The 25,148-nt window shown below is 48.4% G+C and overlaps 1 protein-coding gene and 1 pseudogene across 3 annotated transcripts; both read right to left on the reverse strand.

The window, feature by feature from the left end:
* Positions 1 to 1,469: 1,469 nt before the first annotated feature.
* ASTL (astacin like metalloendopeptidase) lies at positions 1,470 to 25,094 on the reverse strand. Of its 3 annotated transcripts, XM_060276407.2 has the most exons (12): positions 24,691 to 25,094; positions 21,718 to 21,825; positions 18,091 to 18,152; positions 16,812 to 16,902; positions 14,268 to 14,385; positions 12,773 to 12,954; positions 12,283 to 12,364; positions 10,960 to 11,105; positions 6,033 to 9,428; positions 4,554 to 4,676; positions 3,021 to 3,148; positions 1,470 to 1,621 (listed from the first exon to the last, which is right to left on the reverse strand). In XM_060276407.2, the coding sequence occupies exons 1-12, from the start codon at positions 24,746 to 24,748 to the stop codon at positions 1,496 to 1,498; spliced, it is 4,620 nt and encodes a 1,539-aa protein (XP_060132390.1). In that variant the 5' UTR covers positions 24,749 to 25,094; the 3' UTR covers positions 1,470 to 1,495. The 3 variants fall into 3 exon arrangements, with proteins under 3 accessions (XP_060132390.1, XP_088527556.1, XP_060132387.1); XM_088671430.1 differs by lacking the exons at positions 3,021 to 3,148; positions 4,554 to 4,676 and having other exon boundaries at positions 24,691 to 25,032; XM_060276404.2 differs by lacking the exons at positions 14,268 to 14,385; positions 18,091 to 18,152; positions 21,718 to 21,825; positions 24,691 to 25,094 and having other exon boundaries at positions 16,812 to 17,398.
* Positions 1,628 to 2,911, reverse strand: LOC118087562 (large ribosomal subunit protein eL30-like; annotated as a pseudogene).
* Positions 25,095 to 25,148: the final 54 nt, after the last annotated feature.

Below are 25,148 nucleotides of genomic sequence, written 5' to 3' on the forward strand. Positions count from 1 at the left end.
TCTCTTGTTCTTTGGGGTGCATTTTTCAGGTTAAAACCCTGTTTATATTTCACCCTCAAGGAGCAAACAGCAGCTTCAAAATAAATGATGAAGAAGACAGCCAGGGCTGTCTTTAGCAGATGCGGCGCCAGGGGGCAAATATCCGCCCAGCACCCCCAAATCATCACAGATGGGGGGGCCCACAAAGCTTTACACTGCCAGCTATTGGGGGTGGGGCAACTCTCCCCATGCCACTGCGGGACAGCTATCCCCACAGGCGCTTGGGAGAGAAGCTGCACGCCCGTCAGCCATATGGTTGGAGGGGTGCAGCTGGCGGGTGCAGGGAAAGGGGAGGCCGCCGGAAAAGCCACGCAGCTCCCCCACTCGCTGGGGCGCCCCTGAGAGGCCGGTGCCCTGGCATGACGCACCACTAAGCCCTATGGGAAAGACAGCTCTGCAGTGCGCCAACCCTGACATTGCCTCCACCCCTCCAGTCTGGATCCAAACATATTTTAAAAGCAAGCCAGGAGATCCTCATCACAAATCTATGTGGCCTATGACTGTGGTAAAATATCAGATATAACTTTTTAAAAAGAAAAGTTTATGTGGAGATGGGCTGGGAAGAATGGCCCAGGAGCGCCCTCTGCTGGCCGAGGAGTTCATTAGCCGGAATGAGTGCCAAAGTACATCATGCATGTTCCCTTTCATCACTACCACCACCCAATTTGTGGGAGGGCTGGTTAACCTTTTCCCCACCAGGTGCTTTTAATGCTTCAAATTACTTAGGTATTTTCTAGATTGTCTCCTCTCCTATACACCCCATATTTGCAACCCAGTGGAGGTGGCGATGGTGCAATACACAGCGATATGCAAGAGGCACCATCTATAGTGGCACTCTGACTGTGGAATACATAGATTTGATTGATGCCAACCCTTATGGGTTTTAGGCCTCTGAGACGCGGGTGGCGCTGTGGGTTAAACCACAGAGCCTAGGGCTTGCTGATCAGAAGGTCGGCGGTTCGAATCCCGCAATGGGGTGAGCTCCTGTTGCTCGGTCCCTGCTCCTGCCAACCTAGCAATCGAAAGCATGTCAAAGTGCAAGTACCGGTAGATAAACAGGTACCGCTCCAAGCGGGAAGGTAAACGGTGTTTCCGTGTGCTGCTCTGGTTCGCCAGAAGCGACTTTGTCATGCTGGCCACATGACCTGGAAGCTGTATGCCGGCTCCCTCGGCCAATTACGTGAGATGAGCGCCGTAACCCCAGAGTCGGTCACGACTGGACCTACCGTAATGGTCAGGGGTCCCTTTACCTTTACAGACCTATTTTTTTATTTACTTAGAGATTTGATTGAGTTGCTTTGTCACTCTCATGGTGCTGTGATGCAATATGGGATGATGGTCAGATTTCACTTATTTTATTATGTGCTCTGTATTTTTTCCACACTATCATGATCTTGAATTGATTTTAATAAACGGTGTTCAACACAACATTGGAGAAGACTTAGGTTTATTTTGTTCACTTGTTGCACAAGGAACGTGTCATATTGCTGTAACATTGGCCACACGGCTTCCTGCAGAGAAGCAGATCATCAATCCCAGCACTATGCCTTCCTTTGGGGCCGGCGACACCTTCCAGCACCACCTGCAGAGAGAGCATAGACTGTAGGTTCATTCAGCCACCTGAAGAAGCTCAACTTCCTGCACCTTTTCAAAGTCCTAGAATTAAGAGCCAAACAGCAGCAGCAACGTGTGCATCTTACGCGTAAATTTCTGCAGCAGCATCTCTCACTCCCCAGGGTTTGAGACCCTTGCTCTGACTACAATCCTGACACAACAGAAGAAAATACCCCCCCCAAAAAAAACCTGCTTTTTGTTTTTGGAGGAAAGTTGCCATCTCATTCAGGGCTAACAGCACTCTAGGAGTGTGATCCCACCAGAAGGTGCTCTGTTGCAGAAGGTTCCCATGCATCACAATGCAGCTTCAGCAGGAGATGCTCCCAGTGGGATTGCCTTTCAAATCTACTCATTTCCCCAACTGTTTTACCTGCTGGGCATACGTAGAAGAGCTTTGAGGATTTGGTAAAGGGCCTTATTTTTATTTGTAGCCAGTATTATTACACAAAATTCAAAGTTCACCAATGTCTACTTCTCACTGGTTTGGTCTGGCTTGCTTCAATGATATCAGAATCACCTGGGTCAATGATGGTGAGTGCATACACTCTGCAGTATTTTCCACAAGGGCGCTGTGGTCAAAACCACAAAGCCTCTTGGGCTTGCCGATCAGAAGGTTGGCAGTTGGAGTCCACGCGACGAGGTGAGCTCCCATTGCTCTGTCCCAACTCCTGCCAACCTGGTAGTTCAAAAGTATACTAGAGCAAGTAAATATAGGTACTGCTGTGGCAGGAAGGTCAACAGTGTTCCCATGTGCTCTGGCACTCGCCACGGTGTCCCGTTGCACCAGAAGCAGTTTAGTCATGCTGATCACATGAACCCGAAAAGCTGTCTGCGGACAAACACTGGCTCCCTCAGCCTGAAAGTAGAGTTGAGCACTACACTCCATGGTCAAGTTTGACTGGACTTAACTGTCCAGGGGTCATAGAATCATAGAGTTGGAAGGGACCCAAGAGTCATCGAGTCCAACCCGCTGCAACGCAGGAATCTCAGCTATAGCATTCTTTACTTTTACCTTTAGCTTTCCACAAGTTGTACCTAAATCAATATTGTTACAACTGTAGTGGGGCATACCAGTTTTCACCAACTTAGCATAGGACTCCATCTCTGATTTCCTTAGAGCTGGACAGTTGTTGGCTGCCCCGCCAAATCATTTTCAGAGTTAGTTTCTATCCCAGTACACCTTTACCACTTTTCTTAACCAGCTGAAGTCTAGAGTTTATGGACCCTGGGACTTTTTTGTCTTCTTAGCGACCACCATCCTGTCAGCTCACATTGACTCTGCCATTACCAGAGATGGACTTTCCACAAAGAGTTGTCTTAAGCTATTTCAACCAGTTGTGTCTTCAAGGCAGACCATAAATACTTACCTGTAGCTCACAAGTCTTGGAAATGGCTACAGCCACCAGGTGCCAGCCAGTGCCTTGATTCCCCCTCACGGACCACATTTTGTGCCATTCAGAGGAATTCCGGAGCATTATGTAGATGTTGATTTCACCTGCGAAGAGAAGGCTGCTCAGAAACGGGCGTCATGCTGAATGATAAACTGCCACCAAATAGCATTTTTAAATGTTCAACACACGCAGATTTGGCACAAAATGTTCAACACTAAGCTATAAAAGTCTATTCCAATTTTTGGATAAAATGCACACTAGGAGTGGGGAATCTGTAACAGGATTGTCAAATGGGAAACTGCCTTTGTCTGGGAATTTTGGCTCTGATCATCGCATGCAGAAGACCCCAGGTTTGCCCCCGATGGCACCTCCAGGTAGGTCTGGGAATGTTCCCCTTCAGAAACCCTGGAGAGTCACTGCCAGTCTTTATACAGGGGTAGCTTGGTTCTCAAACTTAATCTGTTCCGGGAGTCCGTTCGACTCGAAAAACAAGGTGCAGCTTCTGGTTGGCTGCAGTAGCTTCCTGCACTCAATCAGAAGCCGCAGAAGCTGCAACAGACATTTGGCTTCTGAAAAATGTTCACAAACTGAAATACTTCCAGAGGTTTGCAGCGTTCGGGAGCTGGTTTGTTTGGGAGCCAAGCCGTTTGGGAACCAAGGTACCCACTGTATACAGTTCTAAGAAAGAACAACCCATGATCTCACTCCCCATAAGGCAGCTTCCTATGATTGCACCTCACTTAAAGATACAGGGAGCAATGCTGTTTTCTAAAAATATGGTTGTTATGAAGGAAACAACCCATTGTGTTTATGGCTCTAACTCAGGCTTCCAGACAGGATTCCCCTCAACCACAGGAACTAAGGTGAGGTTGAAGGCAAATATGCAAAATATACCGTTTTCTTGGCTGTAGGTGGCCCACCTAAGCCCACCTAAGAGAAGGACAACTCTGATCCTAAACTTCTGCTGCCTTGTGGGACATCTTTCGAAGAAGAAAAGGCTCAGGAATAAACCCTACACAAATCAGGAGTGGTTGAATGGTTGTATGCTTCCTTCCAGCACCTCCTGCAGCCATGCTGGTGCCCAACGTACTTCTCTGCTTTCCTTTGGACCACATCAGTGAGGCTGAGATGGGGGCCTTGTCGTCTGGGTAGCCCAGGACCTCCCTTCACACCGCCTAGGATTGTGCCCCAGGGAGGTCACTTTGGTGCTGATAATGCAGCAGTTTTACTTTCTCCCTGAGGCACACGCCATTGTTTGTTGAGACAGAGAGATGCCAACAGCAGTTACCTACAAACTAAGGCGCTTGTGTTTCATTTATTCCAAACATAAAATCCATCATAAGGACTAGGGCCTTAGAGAACTCTGGGTCACCCAATTTGGGGAAATTGGGAACTAGGGTCTCAGCTGGCAGTCCAGAACTGCTGCACACAGACAAGCCAGCCACCTACTGCCAGTCTGCCAGCCTTCCCTCATCCGCACATACTCCCTTTTATACAGAAGCTACTTACTCATGAGAAGGTCCCCTGGGTTGTACCAGAATTTGAGGCACCTGATGCCCTGCACAGGTGGGCTGACCAGAACAGCCTTTTGACTAGAAATGTGGGCCAAAGGCATCAGGGAAAGGTAGCCACCTGGTGAAGAGATGACACAGGTATAATTTGGACCCTTCACATAAGACTAACTATCTGGAGCTGATGTTGGGAAGCCCCACCCCCCACCCAAGACAACCTGTAAATGGGATGGGATGGAAGAATGAGACATCAATCATTAACATGTTCCCAAAAGCAGAGGTCACTGCCTTGAAGCAAAACGAACTGCTTCTCACAGCAGAGGGAGGAACTCAACACCACACACTTCCAGTTGCTTCATCAGCAGATTTCTGCATGCCATCCTATATTATAATGTGCAAGTGTCTCTGCATCCAGTCCCTGTGTCCCTGTGTCTGCGCTACTGCGCATGTGCCCCACGGACACAGGGACTGGATGAAGAGACTGGACGCACACACACACACGCTCTCCCCACCCCCCCACCTACCGTTTCCCTGCGGCCGCCAACCGCCGCTCCCGGCCAGACTGAGCATTGGCGGGGGGGGGGGGGAGAGAGAGAGAGCGTGTGTGCGTCCAACAAGGTCAGGTCCCGGGATGTCTCCTTCCTGTCGGCGGCTGGGGGAGAGGAAGGAAGGAGGAGAAAGGGCTGCTTTCTCCTCCTTCGTTCCTGTCCCCCTGCCGCCGACAGGAAGGACAGGTCCCGGGAGCACCGGATCGAGGAGCCGGTCTGCAGAGTCAGCGCCCAGCAACGCTGTGCTGGATTGAGGAGGCGCTGCTCCGTGCAGCATTGCTGGGCGCTGACTCTGCAGACCGGCTCCTCGATCCGGTGCTCCACACAGCGCTCACATATGTTCTAGCGCCCGTTTATTTAACGGGCTGAACGACACTAGTATAGAATAACCTCTCCTCTCCTCCCTCCACCCACATGCAGTTCTGAGGCTCCCCTGACCCTCCAGAGAGGATACCAGAGGCAGGTGCAGTGGGGAACCCCCATCGTGTTTGTCATGGCCCTTGCAGAGGGCCAGAGTTTGGCCATCACCAAGAGAGTTCAAGTGAAAGATTCCCACCAGCAAGTTCTCCTGATGCAAGAGCCCTGCTGGATCTGACCCAAAGGTGCATCTAGTCCAGCTCTCAGTCCCACTTGTGTGAAAAGCACTCTCCCACTTGAGTTCTCTTAGCAATTGGGGCCCAGAGACTTACTGAGAGTGCAGGTAATGTATAAACCTTCTATGGCTCGTAGTCAGTAATGGTCTTATCCTCCATGGATTTGTCCAATCCCTTTTTAAAGCTGCCCAAATTGGTGGTCACTACCACAGTCTTGCTACAGAGAATCCCTTAAGCCTTTCTTTTTGTCTGTCCTGAACTCCCACCACTCAGAAGACCCTGCAGCATGCCCCAAAGTGGAGCAGGAGCTGCATTGAGAGCACAGGAGTTACTTACCACCTGAGGTTGTGCAAGGCATTCCAGGGGGGCTTCCACCTCCCACGGTCCTAACGAGCTGCTCACGCCCCTCTTCAAGCACCCAGTCCAGGTCATCCTCCTTGCTTTGCTCCCAGCCACACAAATTCTTCTCAAAGGGACAAAAAGTGGTCAGTGGCTGTGGCGCTTTCACAGTTCCTGGGGCCCCCACTTGGTTATTTCCTACCTTTTTGAGAGCAGAAGGCTGCCCTTGGAGAAGAGTGGACAACCTGGACATTCCAAATGACAATGGTTCTGCTGCCTCCATTATGTCTGCCCCATTTTCAACTGGGGAAGCCTCATTCATGTGGCCTATAAATACATGATCAATTTCCTCTGGTAGAGCAACACTCAGAGATGCTGGAGTTGCCATTATCTCTGCTAAAGACCTCTTGCTAACACGGTGGGAGAAGTTAGGGTTGTCTATAGGGGACACCCCATTTTCCTTGGACTTTATTTTCTTTGTATGGTTTCCAGACATTCCCTCCAGATTCACAGATCCCTCACGAGATCCCAGGGTGGAAACTCCAATTGTAGCTGTGTTGTGCGATTCAGAAGCTAGTGTGCTGGCATAGATCTCTGGAGCAGTTTCTCCACTTTTCTTGGAAGATCTCCTTGTAGCCTCTTTTGCACCTGCCAATAAGGTTGCCTGGTTTCCCCATGTGTCTAGAGGACTGGTACTGGATGCTGATGATGCTGACACCATGTCCACCCCAAGAATCTTTGCCATAGATGTCATGCTTTCTTTCCTGGGCTGACTACTGGTAGGCTGTCCTCTTAAGTTTATGTGCTTGGGAGACTTTAGCAAGCCAATAGTCAGGAGCGGAGCCGTCCCTTCAGCAGCAACTTGGGGCAATCCTATTGGTTCCATATGTAATGAGGGAGATGGTGCCCCATTTCTGCCAGCTGTGGCTTTCCAAGTAGGAGTTGTTGCCCAGTTCATCACATGGAGGGACATGTCTCCTGTGGCATTTGCTGGTTCAGTCATTTCCCCTTCTACAAGGGTTTCTTTAAGCTTAGAAGAAGCTTTTGTTTCCATGGCTGTTTCCAAGAATCCTGTAGGTGGGCTCCCAGTCTTCATCACGGGTTCTGTTCTCCTCAAAGGAGAAGAGCTTTGGGGCCCCTTTAAAGCTGGTTTGCTAAAAAGCAAAATGGTGGATAAATTGAAAGAGCCAGCAGTAACAGATCCTTCATCACTTGCCACAGTCCTCTCTGGGGTCCTTGTCTGCATCAGTTGACTCACCATTGCTGATGAAGTGTCATCTTTAAGAGGAGGACTTGTTCTTCTCACTGGCAGAGAGTCCCCTTTGGAGGTAGGGCTATGATCTCTCTTTTCTGATCCTGAATGTTCTTGGTTTGTAGTTTCCAATTTGGGCAACATGCGTGTGGATGTTAGTCCATATTCCGTTCCAGGTAAAGAGCCTGCCAATTCCCCATTGCATGGTCTTTGGGGTGCTGCTGCTCCTGGCCCATTAGGATTCCTGATCTGCATCACACCAGGGATGCCAGTTGTTACTGAGGGGGTAGAAGAAAGTTGCCATGGAGTACCTGCCACATGGTATTTAGGTTGGGTGGGCATCTGGTTCCCAAATGGCTCCAGGGAAAGCAAAGATGCTTTCCAATGAATCTTGGTTTCTTTGGAGTGTCCAGTTCTAACTTCTTTTTCATGGCTCACCCTGAATTTTTGTGCTGTAGCTGGCCATGTTGTTGTAATGGATGCTGGAATGTGGGCGCTAGGGTTATAGACTTTGGTGTTACTTGAAGTTTTGTGTCCTGTTTCAGCGGGTCTAGGAGTGTGGGACAGAGGAAGAGGAAATGTTCCCTCTGTGGGATGTATAGCCTGGTTGGTTTCCATTGCCAGTGAAGCCCAATCCTGTAAAGTGGGAGTTTGGCTTGGCAGTTCTGCATGGACAAGGGTCTGCTCCTCTGCCTCCAGCTCAGGTTCAGTAACTTGCACCAAGAGAGGCCCTGGTGGTGTGTGTGTTATAAGTGTCCCTTTTCTGTAGCCCTTCCTTGCCAGCTGAGCAGGTGACCGATCAAACTGTTCCACTTGGGTCTGGTTGCTCTTTGAGTAAGTTGCTACATTCAGCTTTGAAACAGCAAGAGGGCCTATGACAGAAGCCCAAGGGGATGGGGCTCCAGCAGTTGCCTGACTAAGGTGGCTTTCCTGAGCCTCTGAACTTCCAGGAGAGGGAAGCCCCTGGGTAGCAAACAGGCCAGGTTCCAGTCTGTGTCTTGCATACTGTTCTTTGCTGCTGGAAGATAGCACATAGGTTGGCATGCTCCCTTCCTTGGTGTGGTCGCTTTCCGTTTCCTTCTTCATAATCTCACTCTGGCTCCCAATTGTGCCAAAGCTTCCCAGGCTTCCCACTTCACTGTGTTTGGTTTCTTCCAGTCCCACCACACTGGAGGCTGTGATCAAGTTCCTGGAGGCTCTTGGAGAGGCTGTTGTGGAAGAAGACCCTGCTTCAGCCTGGACTACAGGGGTTGTAGAAGCAGTACTACCTGTTTCATTTCTAAAGATGCTTATGGTCTGAGGAAATAGCTCAGCCAGCTGTTTCCCAGTTTGGTTTTCCATCACAGAGAAAGGGCGGTCCTCAGCTGGGCTTGGGGAACCATGTCTATCCTTGGACTCACTGCTTCTCATTAATGGTGAGCTTCCAATCCCCATAGCAGTAGATAGTTCTCCTCTAGCCATAGCAGTAGGGAGTTCTGTTCTATGCTCTATATGCATGGCTATTGTTCTAGGAGGTGTCTGGTCCAGAGCTTTCTTACCAAGTCTTGTGGCAGCTCCCTGGACCGTTTTCATTGGAAAGGGGTCTGGGCTTATGGTCAGAAAGGAAAGCGAAAGCTCCACCTCCGGAGCACTGCTTGTCGTTACTTCTACGGGACTTTGGTCACTTGGTATGTAGACCTCCTCATAGCTTGGAGACTGGCTTCTCAACTCCCTTGCACTACTGATGGGATTCTGCAGAGTTTGTGGTTCAGAAGTCTTCTGGGCAACACCACTCACTGCCATTTCTCCAGATACAGTTTGATGCAGCATCTTTTCTGTAACCACTAGAGATTTTTCACTCCCCTCTGCTTTACCTGGGGTATGTTGAGACGTTGTCCTTTGCATTTGCTTCTTTGGCCCAGGTGACCAAACCTCCCTTGTCTGGGCTTCTGTGGTACTAATGTTTCCACCAGCAACCTTGCTTGATGGTGTGGTGGTCCCCAGAGGCTCTCTGGCAGGATGTGGGATTGCATTGGAAGATGCTGTAGAACTGAGATTCCAGGCAGTAGATAATTTGGGTGTGTTTTGTGATGTGTGGGGCTTAGGCTCACTTGGAATGAAGTCCATTACATTCTCTTTGATGACTCCCTTGGTAGATGCCTCTGAAAACAAAGCAATTAGAACTTCTGTCATTTATCATACATGTTCCCAGACACATGGTCCTGTGTCATGTCACATGAGTCCTGCGTCAAAATCTTCCCTGTTTCTTGAAAGTTCTCTTCCCCTTTGAAATATGCTTCTGTGTTTTAGCCAACATTAGTCAAAGCTGAACCACTGAAGTCATTGGTTGTGTACGCAACTTATACTCAAAGCACATTCTTTCCCTCAAAGAATTCTGGGCACAGTAGAGTTTACAATTCCCAGCAACCCTTAAACTACAGTGCCCAGAATAATTTGAGGGAAAGAAAATGCTTTCAAGGTATAGCATGTACACAACATAGACATGACTAACTCAGCTCCATTAATTTCAGTGAAACTTAGTTGGATACAACCCTCAATTATTCTCCCTCATTCTCAGGCCACTATGGAATTTTGGCAGGAATTGGGTTTTTGAGCTTAACTTTTGTTCTGAGTAATGTTTTTCTTCCCATAATAAACCTTTCTTCAGCGCTCTGCAGCCTTCCTGGCTGCTCAAACCTCCTGATCTGGAAAAGCTACATGGAAGGCATTATCTCACAGGCACCCAGGAAGGCTGCAGAGTACAGATCTCTGGTGAGCAGATTTGTAGAATGAAAGAAAGGACACTCCCACAACACCCTTTGGCTAAACTCAGAAGTAAGGCAAGTGCAACACAACCCCTGCACCCTTGCCCATGAGAATTTCACCAAACTATTCTCCCTTTTGGTAACCTGCAAATGCAGTTCCTTCTCTCAATAACTGAAGAAGAATGGCTTTTTAAAAAGGCATAAGAAATTTAGCACACCACTGCTTCACCCATTGTTACCGTAAGTTGTGTGCGTCAGAAGAGATGTGTACATGAACACAATTAGTTTATCATGCCAGGCACATTTGGAGCATCATAGCTAGCTGCAGCTGGGGAAACTCAAGAGCTAACCTGTGACTCCCTTGATATTTAAGTTGAGGAACAATCTTAGCTGTGTGTGGTAGAGAAACCAAAAAACTGAGGGTTCATCCAGACTTCTTTTAAAGCTCTGTGTCTGAGGTTTTTTAAATTATTTTTGTCCCATTGCCTTCCCTGGGAAAACCCACATTTTACTACTAAATCAAAGCAAATGGCCAACACATGGAAAACTCAATTGCCATTTGCTCTGATTCAGCGGTAAAATACAGGTTTTCCCAGGGAAAGTACCAGGACAAAAAAAAAAACCCAACTGCTTGGACATGGAGCTTTAGAGTCTGGACCTGTACCTAGAAACATAGCACAAAAGGAGTGTGGATGGGTCCTTAGGTATTGCCTTGGAAGTTGGCCAAAGGAGGACAGACGTTTGCTTCTTTATAGCCTGTACAGGTTTATAGCTTTTCAAGTTCTTACTTCGATTTAAAATTATATATACTGCTAAATCCTATTGGGGGTGGGGATCCCAAACTTCCCGGAGAGAGGTTGGGAAACGTATATGCATTCAAAATATAGGATTTGGGAAACTAAGCTTTGTTGAGTCTTCGTTCTCTTACCTGGCTGTGCTGCAACCTGAGAACATTTATAAAGCTTGTTGACTCTGGCAACATCTGAATTGCTCAGGTTCCACCTTTGGCCAAGAAAGGTCAGGGAACTGGAGAGTGGTATTATGGTGGGTGAGCCAGACATGCTGAAGGCATTCCTAGTGGAGGCAAAGAACAAGATAAAGCAGTGTGAGCCACTCTTGTAGTACAGGTGGACTATTCTGGTTCTGCTTAACATAGTAAGGTGCTTTATATCTAGCTCCATCAAGCTTAGTACCACCCACTCTGACCGGCAGCAGCAGTCCAGAGTCTCAGGCACAGAAGGGTCTTACCTGCTACTCAACCCTTGGAGCTGGAATGTAAGAACCTAAGAAGGGCCTGCTGGCATCCAAGAGCACAAACCCTCAGTGGCTGCCAGTGGCTGGTATTCAGAAGCGTTACTGCCTCCAAACTGGAAATAGCCCATAGCCAGGATTCTTCACGCAAACAATGCACTCTTGCTCCCAGTCATGGTCCCTCCACAACGGTCCCTATCACCAGCCATCCCATCAGATAGCCAGTGTAGGTCATGTTCCCCAGACAGACAGTGACTCAGACATGTCCCACGGCTGACCAAAGAATATGCATGTCAGAACAAAGAGCACAAATGGTAGGCTCCAAACAGGTTGGAAGATTCTGCCCTTACTAGAAATGCACCTGCTTTTGCAGACGGTCACTCAGAACATGCAACACCCCTTTGGCAATGTGGAAGTACCTCCCCTAGCCCCCACTCCACTGCCAACAAGAGGCAGCATAGGGTGCTTCACATGTCCCCAGTATTTTCTTCATAATACCTAGGAGCAGAGACATCACCTTGCCTGCAAAGGTCCGTATAGTTAAAGCTATGGTTTCCCCAGTAATGATGTATGGAAGTGAGAGCTGGACCATAAAGAAGGCTGATCGCCGAAGAATTGATGCTTTTGAATTATGGTGCTGGAGGAGACTCTTGAGAGTCCCATGGACTGCAAGAAGATCAAACCTATCCATTCTGAAGGAAATCAGCCCTGAGTGCTCCCTGGAAGGACAGTTCGTGAAGCTGAGGCTCCAATACTTTGGCCACCTCATGAGAAGAGAAGACTCTCTGGAAAAGACCCTGATGTTGGGAAAGATTGAGGGCACAAGGAGAAGGGGACGACGGAGGACGAGATGGTTGGACAGTGTTCTTGAAGCTACGAACATGAATTTGACCAAACTGCGGGAGGCAGGGCAAGACAGGAGTGCCTGGCGTGCTATGGTCCATGGGGTCGGACACGACTAAACAACAACACCTAGGAGCCTTCTTGTAGGCTTGCTTACCTGCCATAGTGCATTACAGAGGAGTAGTCATAATCCACCAGCATGTTGGTATTCCAAGACTTCATGAAGTTTATTTCAAAGCCTGCATATCCAAGAAGGGGATTAGGTCTACAAGCAGGAGGGTCTCACCAGCAGTGGATAACAAGCATTCAGAGTCCCCGGTCCCACTACAGGGTGGAAAGCCCCAAGTGAATGTGATAGATTTGGCGTTAAAAGCGAATTGGGTTTCATTCCCCACCCCCACCCCATCCCTAGTCCTGGCAGCTCAACAGAGAGGCCAGAGAGCTGCGTTTGGTCATTGAGCACAAGGTCCCCACCCCCTGGATTGACACAGCCTGGCAGCAGCTCTTCAGGTTTCAGGCAGGGGGTATTCCCTTCCTTACACCTGTTGTGGGGTGCTCAGTCGTGCCCCCTCAAAAAAAATACACCTGGGGCCACACTGTGGGTGTGGCCGCACAGGGCTAGCTAGAAAAGCAAAAGCAGCCATTACCAGTCAAGATTTCATCCCAGGAGATGCTGATGTACTTGTCCCGGTCTGCTCTGGAGTGCTCATGCCAGAAGCCCACGACATGCATGAGCTCATGCAGTGCCACGCCCTTCCCCTTGCGGAGGCAAGCGGGCGCTAAAGAAACCACCTGCATCCCACCAATGCGTCCAACACTGGAGAAGCAGCTGGAGAGAGAGCGAAAGATGCGTTAAGAAGTTGTATTGCAACCAAACAAACAACCCCATGCCGCATAGGGAACTAGCCTGCCTATTTAAATATAGATAGCTGTTTTGTGGTAGAAAAAGCAAGGGAACCCAACAGTACATAGAATTTGCATTGAAAATCTACAGAAAGGTCTAGCAATAAAAAGCAAAAGCAACGTACTAAAATGATAACCACCCTCCACAAAAACCACAATGTTCTAGTAAACATTGTGAAGTCATCTTCAAACCCATCCATGCAGTGGGCCTTTTGGATGTCGCTGGAGAGGAAATTCTACAAGCAGGGTGCCACCACTGAAAAAAATATTCCTAGTAGACAATGTCTTGCATTCAGTAGCATTGTATGCATGTTAATAGTGTTGCAACTGCTAAATTGGGTTCTATTTTATAAAATAAATAAGGATTCTAGAGTTGTAGTATTATAGCCACCCCACCTCTTTTGTATGCCTCTTGTGTGCAGATGCTGGGTGGTAGCAGCTGGTCCAGACAAGTGGGCTTCATTCACCCAGCGATGTCCACCCATCACACCAGATCAGCTCCTTCATCCCTGATCATTACCATAAGGATTTGTGGCTGAGGGTCTGTGTTCACCCACAAATCAATTCTCTCCCACTTCTGTATTTAAATATGCATTCCTAAAAGCTCAAAACATGGACTGAACAAACTGTTTTGAACCACGAACTGCATCAGAATATTTTATAAATACAACAGCCAGCAAATAACCAACTTCTGATCCACAAATTAGGTCCATACATATAAAGTATGGAAAACTTTATAAGCCAACACTCAAACTTGCTAACTTTTGACATGTACCCCCAAATGAAGTTTTGGATTTGAAACCAGGACTTCAAAATTTGATTGTTCCTCATCTGTTCAAAGGGAAATTCTACTAACTGGTAAAAATCAAGACATTTACCGTATCTTTCTACAGAAGTGTATTACGTGTTGTTAAAAGCACATGTCTAGCATTACTGCAAATATTCAAAAGTCAACATTTCCAAAATCCTTGTCAGCACATGGCCCATCCAAAAAAAAATTGTTTTGCCTTTCTAGCACAGGCTTGCCCAATTTGGTGCTCTCCAAATGATTCCATTGTCCGCAGCTGACATGGTTATCTGCACTAGTATATTAGGCTAAGAAGTTGAGCTGCAAAACAAAACTGGAGGAAGCAAAGGCAATGGAAGGAAGAGAATCTCATTTTTGCAGGAGATGGGTCATCCACTAGACAACCACCCCATTACTCCCCAGTAAGATACATCTTGTAAGTCGCTACTAACCCAGAGAGCGGGGCAATGGCAATGAAATCTCTCTGGTTGGAATAAGGGACAAACTGGATGCATGTGAACTTTGAAAAGTCTTCAAATGCTCCCTTGAGTATCTTCACGCTGGATTCGTCTGTGGCAGGAACAATAAGAATACAGGCAGGCGCAGTGTCAGAATGCTCAGAGCAGAATCCCTTTCCTCAGAGTAAGAGCACTTAGCAAGTTCAGCTTATTTTCTACACCATTAATCAAATGCAAGACATTTCAGTAGGCCTGTCCCCTCCTCTTGCACACATCAACACACCCTCAGCTCTTTCCCTTGCCCCTTCTCCCCAATCATAGTCATCCAGGGGAGTCAACTCCATCCTGGTAGCTTGCTCTCATTCCAATGAGAACCAACAAGGATTTCCTGGAGCCAGTACTGGCGGGCAAAGAGCCACAGAGCTAAGCCGTGAAATCTGTTCCCACAGGATGTCCTGATGCCCACCAACTTAGATAATTTTAAAAGATAATTTGACAAGTTCATGGAGTATAAGGCTAACGATGGCTAGTATCCACAATGGCTGTGTTGGAAGCAGAATCCCCATGATGATCTACTATGAGAACTATAGTTCTAACAACCATTCTCTTTTTCCCAGGGAACTCTGGAAACTGCAGCTCCATGAAGGAAATAGGGGTCTCCTGACAACTCTCATCACCTACTACAGTTCCTAGAATTCTTTGGGGGAAGCCATGTTTAAAGTGCGATGATACTGCTTTGAATGCATAGTGCAGATGGGGGGGCTAAGTTATTCAGCACCTTGATCATCAAAACTTGGTCTACCACAGCCCTCCCAACCCAACACCAGTAGCAGCACCCCCCCCCAAAAAAATGGAGGGGGGCACAGAAGGGGCAAAGTATATTTCTAGATGGACAAGCTGAAAGAAAAATAACAGTAAATGTTAACGACAGGAGTCCGGCAGTTAGGGAGAGGTGATTGTCCCCCTGTCCCCCTGGCATTGCCCATGCCCAGTGCTCTCCAGATGTTGTGGGCTGTATCTGGTCGAGACTTGTGGGAACTGTAGTACAAAACATCTGGATAGCACTTGCTTGGGGAGAGAAGGCTGTTCTGCCAGAAAGGTGGAAGTTGGATCCACTTGTTCCTCAACTGGACTCCATCCAGTCTCCATCACTTCTCCCTCAGCAGCAAGGCGGGGTGAATCCATCCATCCATTTCTCTTTATTCTCTCACTGTCCCAATCCCAAGTTCAATTCTCCACATCAGTTTATGACTTAAAAACTGTTCATGCAAGTTCATCAGCATTTCACTGCTAATTTCTCCCAAAAGGCACATCTTTGTATGCACTTTTGCCCAACTTAATGCCTTTCTGTATGTTAGTTTCACAAGCACATAAGTTTTTATGCACACCCACCTTGTGTACACATTTTTGCAGCTATTACCTGCCTACAAAACTGCACTGAACAGTCAGGGAAGTGCTAATTTTGAAGGATGGCCACCCGCTTGTATATTTTGGAAAGTGCTAATGAGCAAAATTTGCCTATAAATGCGAACTATGGGCTTATCCACACTTACCTTTTCCTGCACACTTTGCAGGCATGGTCCATGCTTTATAGCTCCATGTCCGAATTCCACCCCCCTTTTGCTCTGGACCTTTCCCCATGAAAACTCCTGCTCTTTAGCACTCAATTGGAGCAAACGACAATCTGCAGAAAACCCAACTGCTGTTTGCTCCAATTCAGCTTTAAAGTGGTTTTCACAGGGAAAGCACTGGGGCAAAAAAGGGGGTTTCTCAAACAGAGAGCTTTAAAGTGTGGACGTGTGCCTGGAAAGAGCAGGGCAAAAGGTAAAGTGTGGGCAAGCCCTGAATCAGGTTTCTACCCCATTTCTCTGTAACGAATGCCATATTTGAATGGGCCGCAAGATGCCTGAAGAACGCCACACAAAATGGATGCTGTTAATGAACAATTGATGAACTATGCTGATCAAAGAGCTAATGGAATGTTCATGTTCTGGCAAAAGTACTGTACCTGCAAGGAAGCGAAAAGACTGGCTATGCAATGCTAGTTACAAACAATGAGTATCGTACTGTGCCATAAGTTACAGAAGACCAGGTACAAACAATGAGAGTTGTGATATGCCAAGAACATGCCAAAGGCAGTGAGATATGCTAAGATTCAGATGAACACAAAAAAAACCTACATAAGACTGAGACTTTTCAGATGAGTCTGTGTGTCAGACACAGCTGGGGCCTCGCTGTCTTATCACCCATGACTCTTACTGGTACTTGATCACTTCCAGAGACGGTGTGTATGTTTGCGTATCTGTTTGTGTGAGTGACTGAGTTCCCTTGTCTTGTTATGTCTTATGCTTGTTAATCAATAAAGAAATGTTATGTAGAAATTCCAATATATTGCTTGTCTGACTGCTTACTTGTGTTCTTCCTGGAGTGCACTGAATCTCATTTATGCTAAACACCTAAACAGATAAAAGAACCTAAGTTATTCATAACATCTATGCTCTGTTCCTACTGGAAGAGGTTCCAAAGTTGGTTACTTACCATATTTGTAGGAGATTACATAGGGAATTTGGACAATTCCCCTCTTCTTTGGCCATCTTGGGTTGGCAGATGGGAACAGCCTGAAAGGACTCTGTATGGGAGAGAATCAGCACCACTTTCACATCAGAAGCTGCATTATAATGTGCCAGACTGTTGCCAGCGCTGGCTGGCAGCAGCTCTCCAGGGTTCGAAGGAAGAACTTTTCCAGGGGCTGAACCTGGGACCTTCAGCTTGTCTGCCCAGCTCTTCTACAAACCATTTTGCTATCAACAGAATGCCAAGTTCTCCTGTTAGGGACACTCCTGAGGTCACACCAAGGATTGCAGTGACCTCATCGGTCTCTGGACAGCAGTTTTTATGCCCTGCTTGTTCTTATACTCTTTTAGTTTACAGAAGCAAACCAGCAGGCAATACCAAATTGTGGTCCAAAGGCTGCCAACACAGTGCCAAGTTGCTGAAGCAAAGCAGGCTGGGCAGAGCAGCTGGAAGCCTCACACATGGCTCTCTGAGCTGCACAGAAAACAGGCAGGATAGAAATGCAAAAGGGTTGCTTTAGGTTCTAGTGGCACAAAGCTAACAGAATCCCCTGGGCTGGTGAGAACGAGAAGCTTCCCCACAGTGGAAATAAGTAGCAGCTTCAGAGTTTTTCTCAGGACTGCAGCAGATGAACGCATGCAAATTATCAACCACCCTCCTCTCCCACATGGTAGAGTTGCCATATTTCAATAGGTGAAAATCCGGACACAAAAGTTGTTGAGAGAAGAAAAAAGGAGGTTTTTAAGTAATATATTTTAAAGGAAATTCACCAAAATCTACACTTACATACGGATTTCAGCCATTTCCACCCGGACACATTTTCTGACCACCGAATCCCAGCTATGTCTGGGAAATTCTGGAAATATGGCAATCATACCATACGGGTAGTTTGGTAAGCAAGCAAGCTGCTCGTGTTACCCAGATTCAACAAGATGTAGAGAGCAAGGATAGCAAGAGCAGTGTTCTTCAGATGTTTATGAGCTGCAGTTCTTATCATCGCCTGATCACTGCGATTGCTGGCTGGTGTGAATTGTAATCTGAAGGGCACCATGCAGCCACTCCTGATGGGTAAATCAAGTAAATATATATAAATTGACCAACTGTGTTGCAGATAACTCGGTTCTGAAACCCCCAACATAAAGCCTGCCCCCTAAAATAAATCCTGGCTACGCCCACGGCCTGGCCATACTCAGATCTTAGGAAAGAGTCCGTCTCTTGTACCAGTTCTGCCATCATTACCTACCGCTTTGATGATATCCCCCTCGATCAGAAAACTGCTTTCTGGTGCCCCTGGAAAAATCAGCTCTGGGAAGAGAGAAATGGGCTCAGTACCTGGTGGAAGCCTTTACCTGATCAAATAGCCTAATACAACAGACTAGAGCTGAAAGCAAATTGCTGCAGTTTTAAACTTCAGACCTGCCACTTTGGTCACTCACATTTTGGGTGCAACGTTTCCCAACAAAATTCAAGTTTCTCATATACATTTTGCTATCTCTGGATTGATTTTGGCAGCATCAGACGTCTTAGATGGTGAACACTTCATCTGATAGATCACACCCACACCATATGTTTGAAGAGCATGGCTTTCCCAAAAAAACACCCCAGGAACTAAAGTTTGCTTCTCACAGAACTAACAAGCTACACTTCCCAGATTTTTTTTGGGGGGGGGGGCATGGGCTTCAAATTTGTGGTGTAGATGTAACCATAGCTATGGGATCCACTGCAAGAGAGCAAAAGTTGCACACAGTGTCCCAATAACCGTCTGTGGTGGATGCAACAGGGATCTGCACTTGAGTAGAAGATCAACTATACAGTGGTACCTCGGTTTACAACCACAATTGGTTCTGGAAGTCTGTACTTAAACTGAAGCGTACTTAACCTGAAGCGAACTTCCCCACTGAAAGTAATGGAAAGTGAATTAATCCGTTCCAGATGGGTCCGCGGTATTTGTAAACCGAGGCGGTTGTAAACCGAGGTATGACTGTATAGTAAAATCTCCTCTAAGAGACCACCTTCAAATAAATAAAGGGGCCCCTGACCATCAGGTCCAGTCGTGTCCGACTCTGGGGTTGCGGCGCTCATCTCGCTCTATAGGCCGAGGGAGCCGGCGTTTGTCCGCAGCATGTGGCCAGCATGACAAAGCTGCTTCTGGCGAACCAGAGCAGCACACGGAAATGGCGTTTACCTTCCTGCCGGAGCAGTCCCTATTTATCTACTTGCACTTTGATGTGCTTTCGAACTGCTAGGTGGGCAGGAGCTGGGACTGAGCAACGGGAGCTCACCCCGTTGCAGGGATTCAAACCGCCGACCTTCTGATCAGCAAGCCCTAGACTCTGTGGTTTAACCCACAGCGAAAACCCCTTTGTACAGGACACGTTTCTTCTAATTAATGTTTACAGTTTAGGATTTGATTAAAGAACCTTTTAATGAGGGTGAAAGAGGAGAGTGCAAAATATGGTCTGAAGCTCAACATCAAAAAAACCAAGATCATGGCCACTGGTCCCATCACCTCCTGGCAAATAGAAGGGGAAGAAATGGAGGCAGTGATAGATTTTACTTTCTTGGGCTCCTTGATCACTGCAGATGGTGACAGCAGTCATGAAATTAAAAGACGCCTGCTTCTTGGGAGAAAAGCAATGACAAACCTAGACAGCATCTTAAAAAGCAGAGACATCACCTTGCTGACAAAGGTATGTATAGTTAAAGCCATGGTTTTCCCAGTAGTGATGTGTGGAAGTGAGAGCTGGACCATAAAGAAGGCTGATCACCGAAGAATTGATGCTTTTGAATTATGGTGCTGGAGGAGACTCTTGAGAGTCCCATGGACTGCAAGAAGATCAAACCTATCCATTCTTAAGGAAATCAGCCCCGAGTGCTCACTGGAAGGACAGATCCTGAAGCTGAGGTTCCAACACTTTGGCCACCTCATGAGAAGAGAAGACTCCCTGAAAAGGACCCTGATGCTGGGAAAGATGGAGGGCACTAGGAGAAGGGGGCGACAGAGGACGAGATGGTTGGACAGTGTTCTTGAAGCTACGAACATGAGTCTGAGCAAACTGTGGGAGGGGGCAGGATTTGATTGTCAGAGGCTCATTGACTCCTGAGACACTTAGTATGGGCATCTTGGAACCTTAAGGATATAGAGAAATGTTGAGTTTTATGGTCCATTGTAAACCATCTGGAAATGCTTAAAGCAACCAGTGTGCCATGGCCCCCTGGGGCGCCTTGAATGATGGTCAGGGGTGCTGCGGGCAACACTGGCCTCTGGCCCTCTTTCCTTCCCTCCCTCCTGTGATGCCCTCTTTCGCCTCTGCTTTGTTGCAGCAGCTCTGGCTACAAGCTCCCTAGGAGAATGGTGCCTCTGGGGCTGGCCAGGGGTGCTGGTTGCCAGGAGGTGAGGCGTCCTTGGAGAGAGAGAGAGAGAGAGAGAGAGAGAGAGAGAGAGAGAGAGAGAGAGAGAAGGTAAAGGAAGCCAGCCAGCCAGTCCGCCAGCTCTTGCTGTTGGGACTTGAAAGACAAGTCCCAGACCGCTGTGGGGCAGTGTGAGGAGGCACCTCTCTTTTGGGGCAGGGGGGCAGCTCAGAGACCAGGGATGACAGCTGCAGCTGCCCAGAGGACTCCCAAGAAGAGGCAAGAAAAGAGGAGGCTGAGGAAACATTCCACATGGGAGGGTGTTTGAAAAAGGGTGAGGCTCTGCAGGCAAGGAGCGACATAACTGGGCTCCTAAGCCCCACAGGGTGCTGCAGAAAGAAAGTAGTTGGTCAAGGGAGCCATGAACTCAAAAAGGTTGAAAACCTCTGGCTTACAGGAAGAATGCATTAAATATGATCCAGGCAGTGGAATCCAGGGCTAAGCTTTTTACTGGACTGCTGTATGTGTGGAAAGGTAGCAGCAGTGAAACAAGGCAGGTGGGGCAGAATTGCCCATTTGCCATTAGAATCTCCACCCCGTTTATAGAAAAGAGTAAGGCTTCCTTTGTCATGTTGTGGCTTCCTTTGTTTGGAGTGCATTTCCAAATGCCACTGCTGTGACTGCCATGGGTGTGCTGCAGTAGGGTATGTCATTTTAAGGGGTGGAACTTAATTTTTGCAAATTTCTTCAGTGAGGGGTCTTAAAAAATATATTTGTGTGTGTGTGAGGAATTCAAATCTATTTTTGTGACTGGACAACATTTAACTTGGTAAATCTACATTTGATGAAGAAGCACAAACTGCTTTTGGAAGAAAACCAAAGAATTTTAATAATCCTCTTCCTCATCATCTGCAAGTAACAATCATTTTTAATGATTTCTTTGCAATTTCACACACCTTTTTTTTTACCAAGCAAAACTGCATCATATTACTTTAACCAAATTATCTTTTGAATTCCCAAGTCATGTTACAACATTTTAGTACCACTCATTTTTGAAATTTGAAAGCTGGAAAATCCAGCACCCCCTAGTGCTGCAGTTGCACCCGTTCACCAGCTGTTCCAGCCCTTATGACTGGCAGCTCTCCTTGAATGCATACCTGGCAATCTCAAGCCCAAAGCCTGGCCAAATAAGGTTCCCAAAGTGACCAGGGTTGAGTGAGTGGTTCCCGTGCCCCCCTGCATATAGTATGGTCATGAACCCCACTTTAGGCAGGGCAGCCTCTAAGGGGCAGTTCATTAAAAGAAACACAAGGCAAAATACTGGGAAACAGGATGGTGATTATTATTATTTGGTCAATTTACCCATGAAAGTGGGCCAAATCTTACAAAAACAGGAGACTGAACCAGGGCAATGGAAAAAAACAAACATATAAACCAGCATATTAAAGTGCATGCTACTACAGGAAGTAAAGAGTTTATGGGGGGGCACATGCCCTTCAGAGTCAGCAGAAGTACTTACCTTGGTTAATGTAAAGGATGTCATCAGGGGGATCCCTGGCCTCATCCCAGTCACTCCCTTGGGCATGCTCAATGTAGAAGGTGTCTCCCCGGCCATGTATGGGCAGCGCTAGAGAGAGGCACACCCATTTCATCAACATCCACACCTTGTTGGAAGGACCCAAGAGGAGGCTAGCCACATAGAAAGCCGGTGTGGTGGAAAGGCCAGGACCTGGAAGGCCTGGGTTCAAATCCCCACTCGGCCATGAAACTCACTGGGTGAGCCACGGCCAGTCACTGCCTCTCAGCTCAACATACCTCACAGGATTGTAGTGAGGATTAATTGAGAGGGAGAACCAGGGTCTCTTTGAAGTAAAAAGTGGGATATAAATCCAATAAATATTGGAAATTGCCTTACACTAGGTCAGGTTTCCTCAGCCACTCTGGGCAGCTTCCAACAAAATATTAAAATACAATAGTCTGTTAAACATTAAAAGCTTCCCTGAACAGGGCTGCCTTCAGATGTCTTCTAAAGTCTGGTAGATGTTTTTCTCTTTGACATCTAGTAGGAGGGCATTCCAGAGGGCGGGTGCCACTACCGAGAAGGCCCTCTGCCTGGTTCCCTGTAACTTGGCTTCTCGCAGCGAGGGAACCGCCAGAAGGCCCTTGGTGCTGGATCTCAGTGTCCGGGCAGAACGATGGGGGTGGAGATGCCCCTTCAGGTATACTGGACCGAGGCCTTTTAGGGCTTTAAAGGTCAGCACCAACACTTTGAATTGTGTTTGGAAACGTACTGGGAGCCAATGTAGATCTTTCAAGACCGGTGTTATGTGGTCTCGGCGGCCGTTCCCAGTCACCAGTCTAGCTGCCGCATTCTGGATTAATTGTGGTTTCCTGGCATGGGCGTAGGCAGGGGGGGCAGGAGGGGGCAATTGCCCCCCCCTAGAAGCAGGGCCACTGGCCAGCCTGCCCCACTGCCCGCCCGGTGCCGTCTCCCTTCTCCCTGGCTGGCTGTGGGGCGGGCGGCGGGAAAGCACCAGAGCCGCGCAAAGCGTTTGGCTGGCTTTCCCTCCCTCCGCCCCACAGCCAGCAAGGGAGAAGGGAGATGTCCCTTCTAGCCGGCTGGCTGTGGGGCGGGCGGAGGGAAAGCCAGGCAACCGCTTTGCGCGGCTCTGGGGCTTTCCCTCCACCTGCCCCAGCGATTGCAGAGGGGGAGGAGGGGATCGGAGCAGCCCGATTTCGGGCTCATCCTGGCTCCCCCTCGTCCCTTCCGATCGCGGAGGGGGAGGAGGGAGTCGGAGCAGCCCGATTTCGGGCTGATCCTGGCTCCCCCTCGTCCCTTCCTATCGCGGAGGGGGAGGAGGGAGTCGGAGCAGCCCGATTTCGGGCTGATCCTGGCTCCCCCTCGTCCCTTCCGATCGCGGAGGGGGAGGAGGGAGTCGGAGCAGCCCGATTTCGGGCTGATCCTGGCTCCCCCTCGTCCCTTCCTATCACGGAGGGGGAGGAGGGAGTCGGAGCAGCCCGATTTCGGGCTGATCCTGGCTCCCCCTCGTCCCTTCCTATCACGGAGGGGGAGGAGGGAGTCGGAGCAGCCCGATTTCGGGCTGATCCTGGCTCCCCCTCGTCCCTTCCGATCGTGGAGGGGGAGGAGGGAGTCGGAGCAGCCCGATTTCGGGCTGATCCTGGCTCCCCCTCGTCCCTTCCGATCGCGGAGGGGGAGGAGGGAGTCGGAGCAGCCCGATTTCGGGCTGATCCTGGCTCCCCCTCGTCCCTTCCTATCGTGGAGGGGGAGGAGGGAGTCGGAGCAGCCCGATTTCGGGCTGCTCCGATGTGGCCCCGGAAATCGGGCTGCTCCGACTCCCTCCTCCCCCTCCGCGATAGGAAGGGACGAGGGGGAGCCAGGATCAGCCCGCCCCTTGGCCCCGCCCCTGGCCCCGCCCCTTGCTCCCCGCCCCTTGCCCCCCCCTGAGTTTCATCCTGGCTACGCCCCTGTTTCCTGGTCACCTTCAAAGGTAGCCCCACATAGAGCGCATTGCAGTAATCCAAGCGAGAGATAACTAGAGCATGCACCACTCTTGCGAGACAGTCTGCAGGCAGATAGGGTCTCAGCCTGCGTACCAGATGGAGCTGGTAAACAGCTGCCCTGGACACAGAATTAACCTGTGCCTCCATGGACAGCTGTGAGTCCAAAATGACTCCCAGGCTGCGCACCTGGTCCTTCAGGGGCACAGTTACCCCATTCAGGACCAGGGAGTCCTCCACACCTGCCCGCCTCCTGTCCCCCACAAACAGTACTTCTGTCTTGTCAGGATTCAACCTCAATCTGTTAGCCGCCATCCATCCTTCAACCGCCTCCGGACATACTTTGTCATACTTTTTGCTGCTTCAAGTACCTACATTTCTCTATTTTTGCAGCAGTCATTCTTAAGCAGAGCATTGTGCAAATAGAAGGCAGGGAGTGTGAAAACAGCCTAGCTGAACATGCTGCTGTACCTAACCGAGACAGCTATTCATACCCTTCAGATCAGTAGCTGCTCTTGACACCAAGATAGCCCCCCCCCCCTTTAATAGCAGCTTGCTTAAAACATATGGCCACCAAAAGGTTTAAGAGTGATACCACAGAGAGAGCCTCTGGCAAAGTGAGGCCAAAGCATGCTACTTTCCAGAGCAGCAGCAGACCCCACCCACCAAGTAAGTAAGAGGTGGGTCCCAGGATCTGCCAAGTTGTCGGGCATTGCAAGTTCTTAGGAACAAAGGAATCTGTGTTTTGTTGAGTCAGAGCATTGGTCTGGCTGGCAGCAGCTCTCCTGGGTTGCAAGCAAGGGGTGGGGGTGGGGGTTCCTTCCCAGCCCTTCCTGGTGATACCAGGGACTGAACTTGGGAGCTTCTGCATTGCAAGGCAGATGCCCTAGCCCTGAGCTAAAGCCCGTTCTCTTCTTCAAGGTCTGCAAGCAGACGCACAGATACCTCATTGTTAAAAAGAATTAGCCCTTACCTGAAAGCAGCAAAAAAATACTTATAACCATAGTCCAAACACCAAGGAACACAGCCATAGCAGAAGAAAAAGCCCACCGTTACTGTATTTTTATAAGTATGATAAATCTCCCCTAAACAAACTGCAAACAATACTTAGGTCACAAACAAAGGGGACCCCTGGATCTTTTATATAGAGCACCAGTGAAAAGGAAACACCTGGAAAAAGCCTCTTCATTAGGAGGTCAGTTTAACCCCTTGTGTGATGAAGCCCTTCTGCAGCTTCCTCTTACAGAGTCTACAGCTTGAAAAACTCACTCAACCAATGCAGATCAGATTTAAAAAATCCCTTCCAGTAGCACCTTAGAGACCAACTAATTTTGTCATTGGTATGAGGTTTCGTGTGCATGCACACTTCTTCAGATACATGCACACGAAAGCTCATACCAATGACAAACTTAGTTGGTTTCTAAGGTGCTA

The sequence above is a fragment of the Zootoca vivipara genome, chromosome 6, assembly GCF_965207765.1.
Source record: "Zootoca vivipara chromosome 6, rZooViv2.hap1.1, whole genome shotgun sequence".
Taxonomy (NCBI): domain Eukaryota; kingdom Metazoa; phylum Chordata; class Lepidosauria; order Squamata; family Lacertidae; genus Zootoca; species Zootoca vivipara.

Coding starts and splice junctions, on each gene's coding strand:
- ASTL (XM_060276407.2), bottom strand. CDS start 24,748: ATGGCTGTGTTCCTTGGTGTTTGGACTATGGTTATAAGTATTTTTTTG. Junction 18,153..21,717: donor CATCCTTTACATTAACCAAG/GTAAGTACTTCT, acceptor CTCTCTTCCCAG/AGCTGATTTTTCCAGGGGCA. Junction 16,903..18,090: donor AGGGGGATATCATCAAAGCG/GTAGGTAATGAT, acceptor TCTCCCATACAG/AGTCCTTTCAGGCTGTTCCC.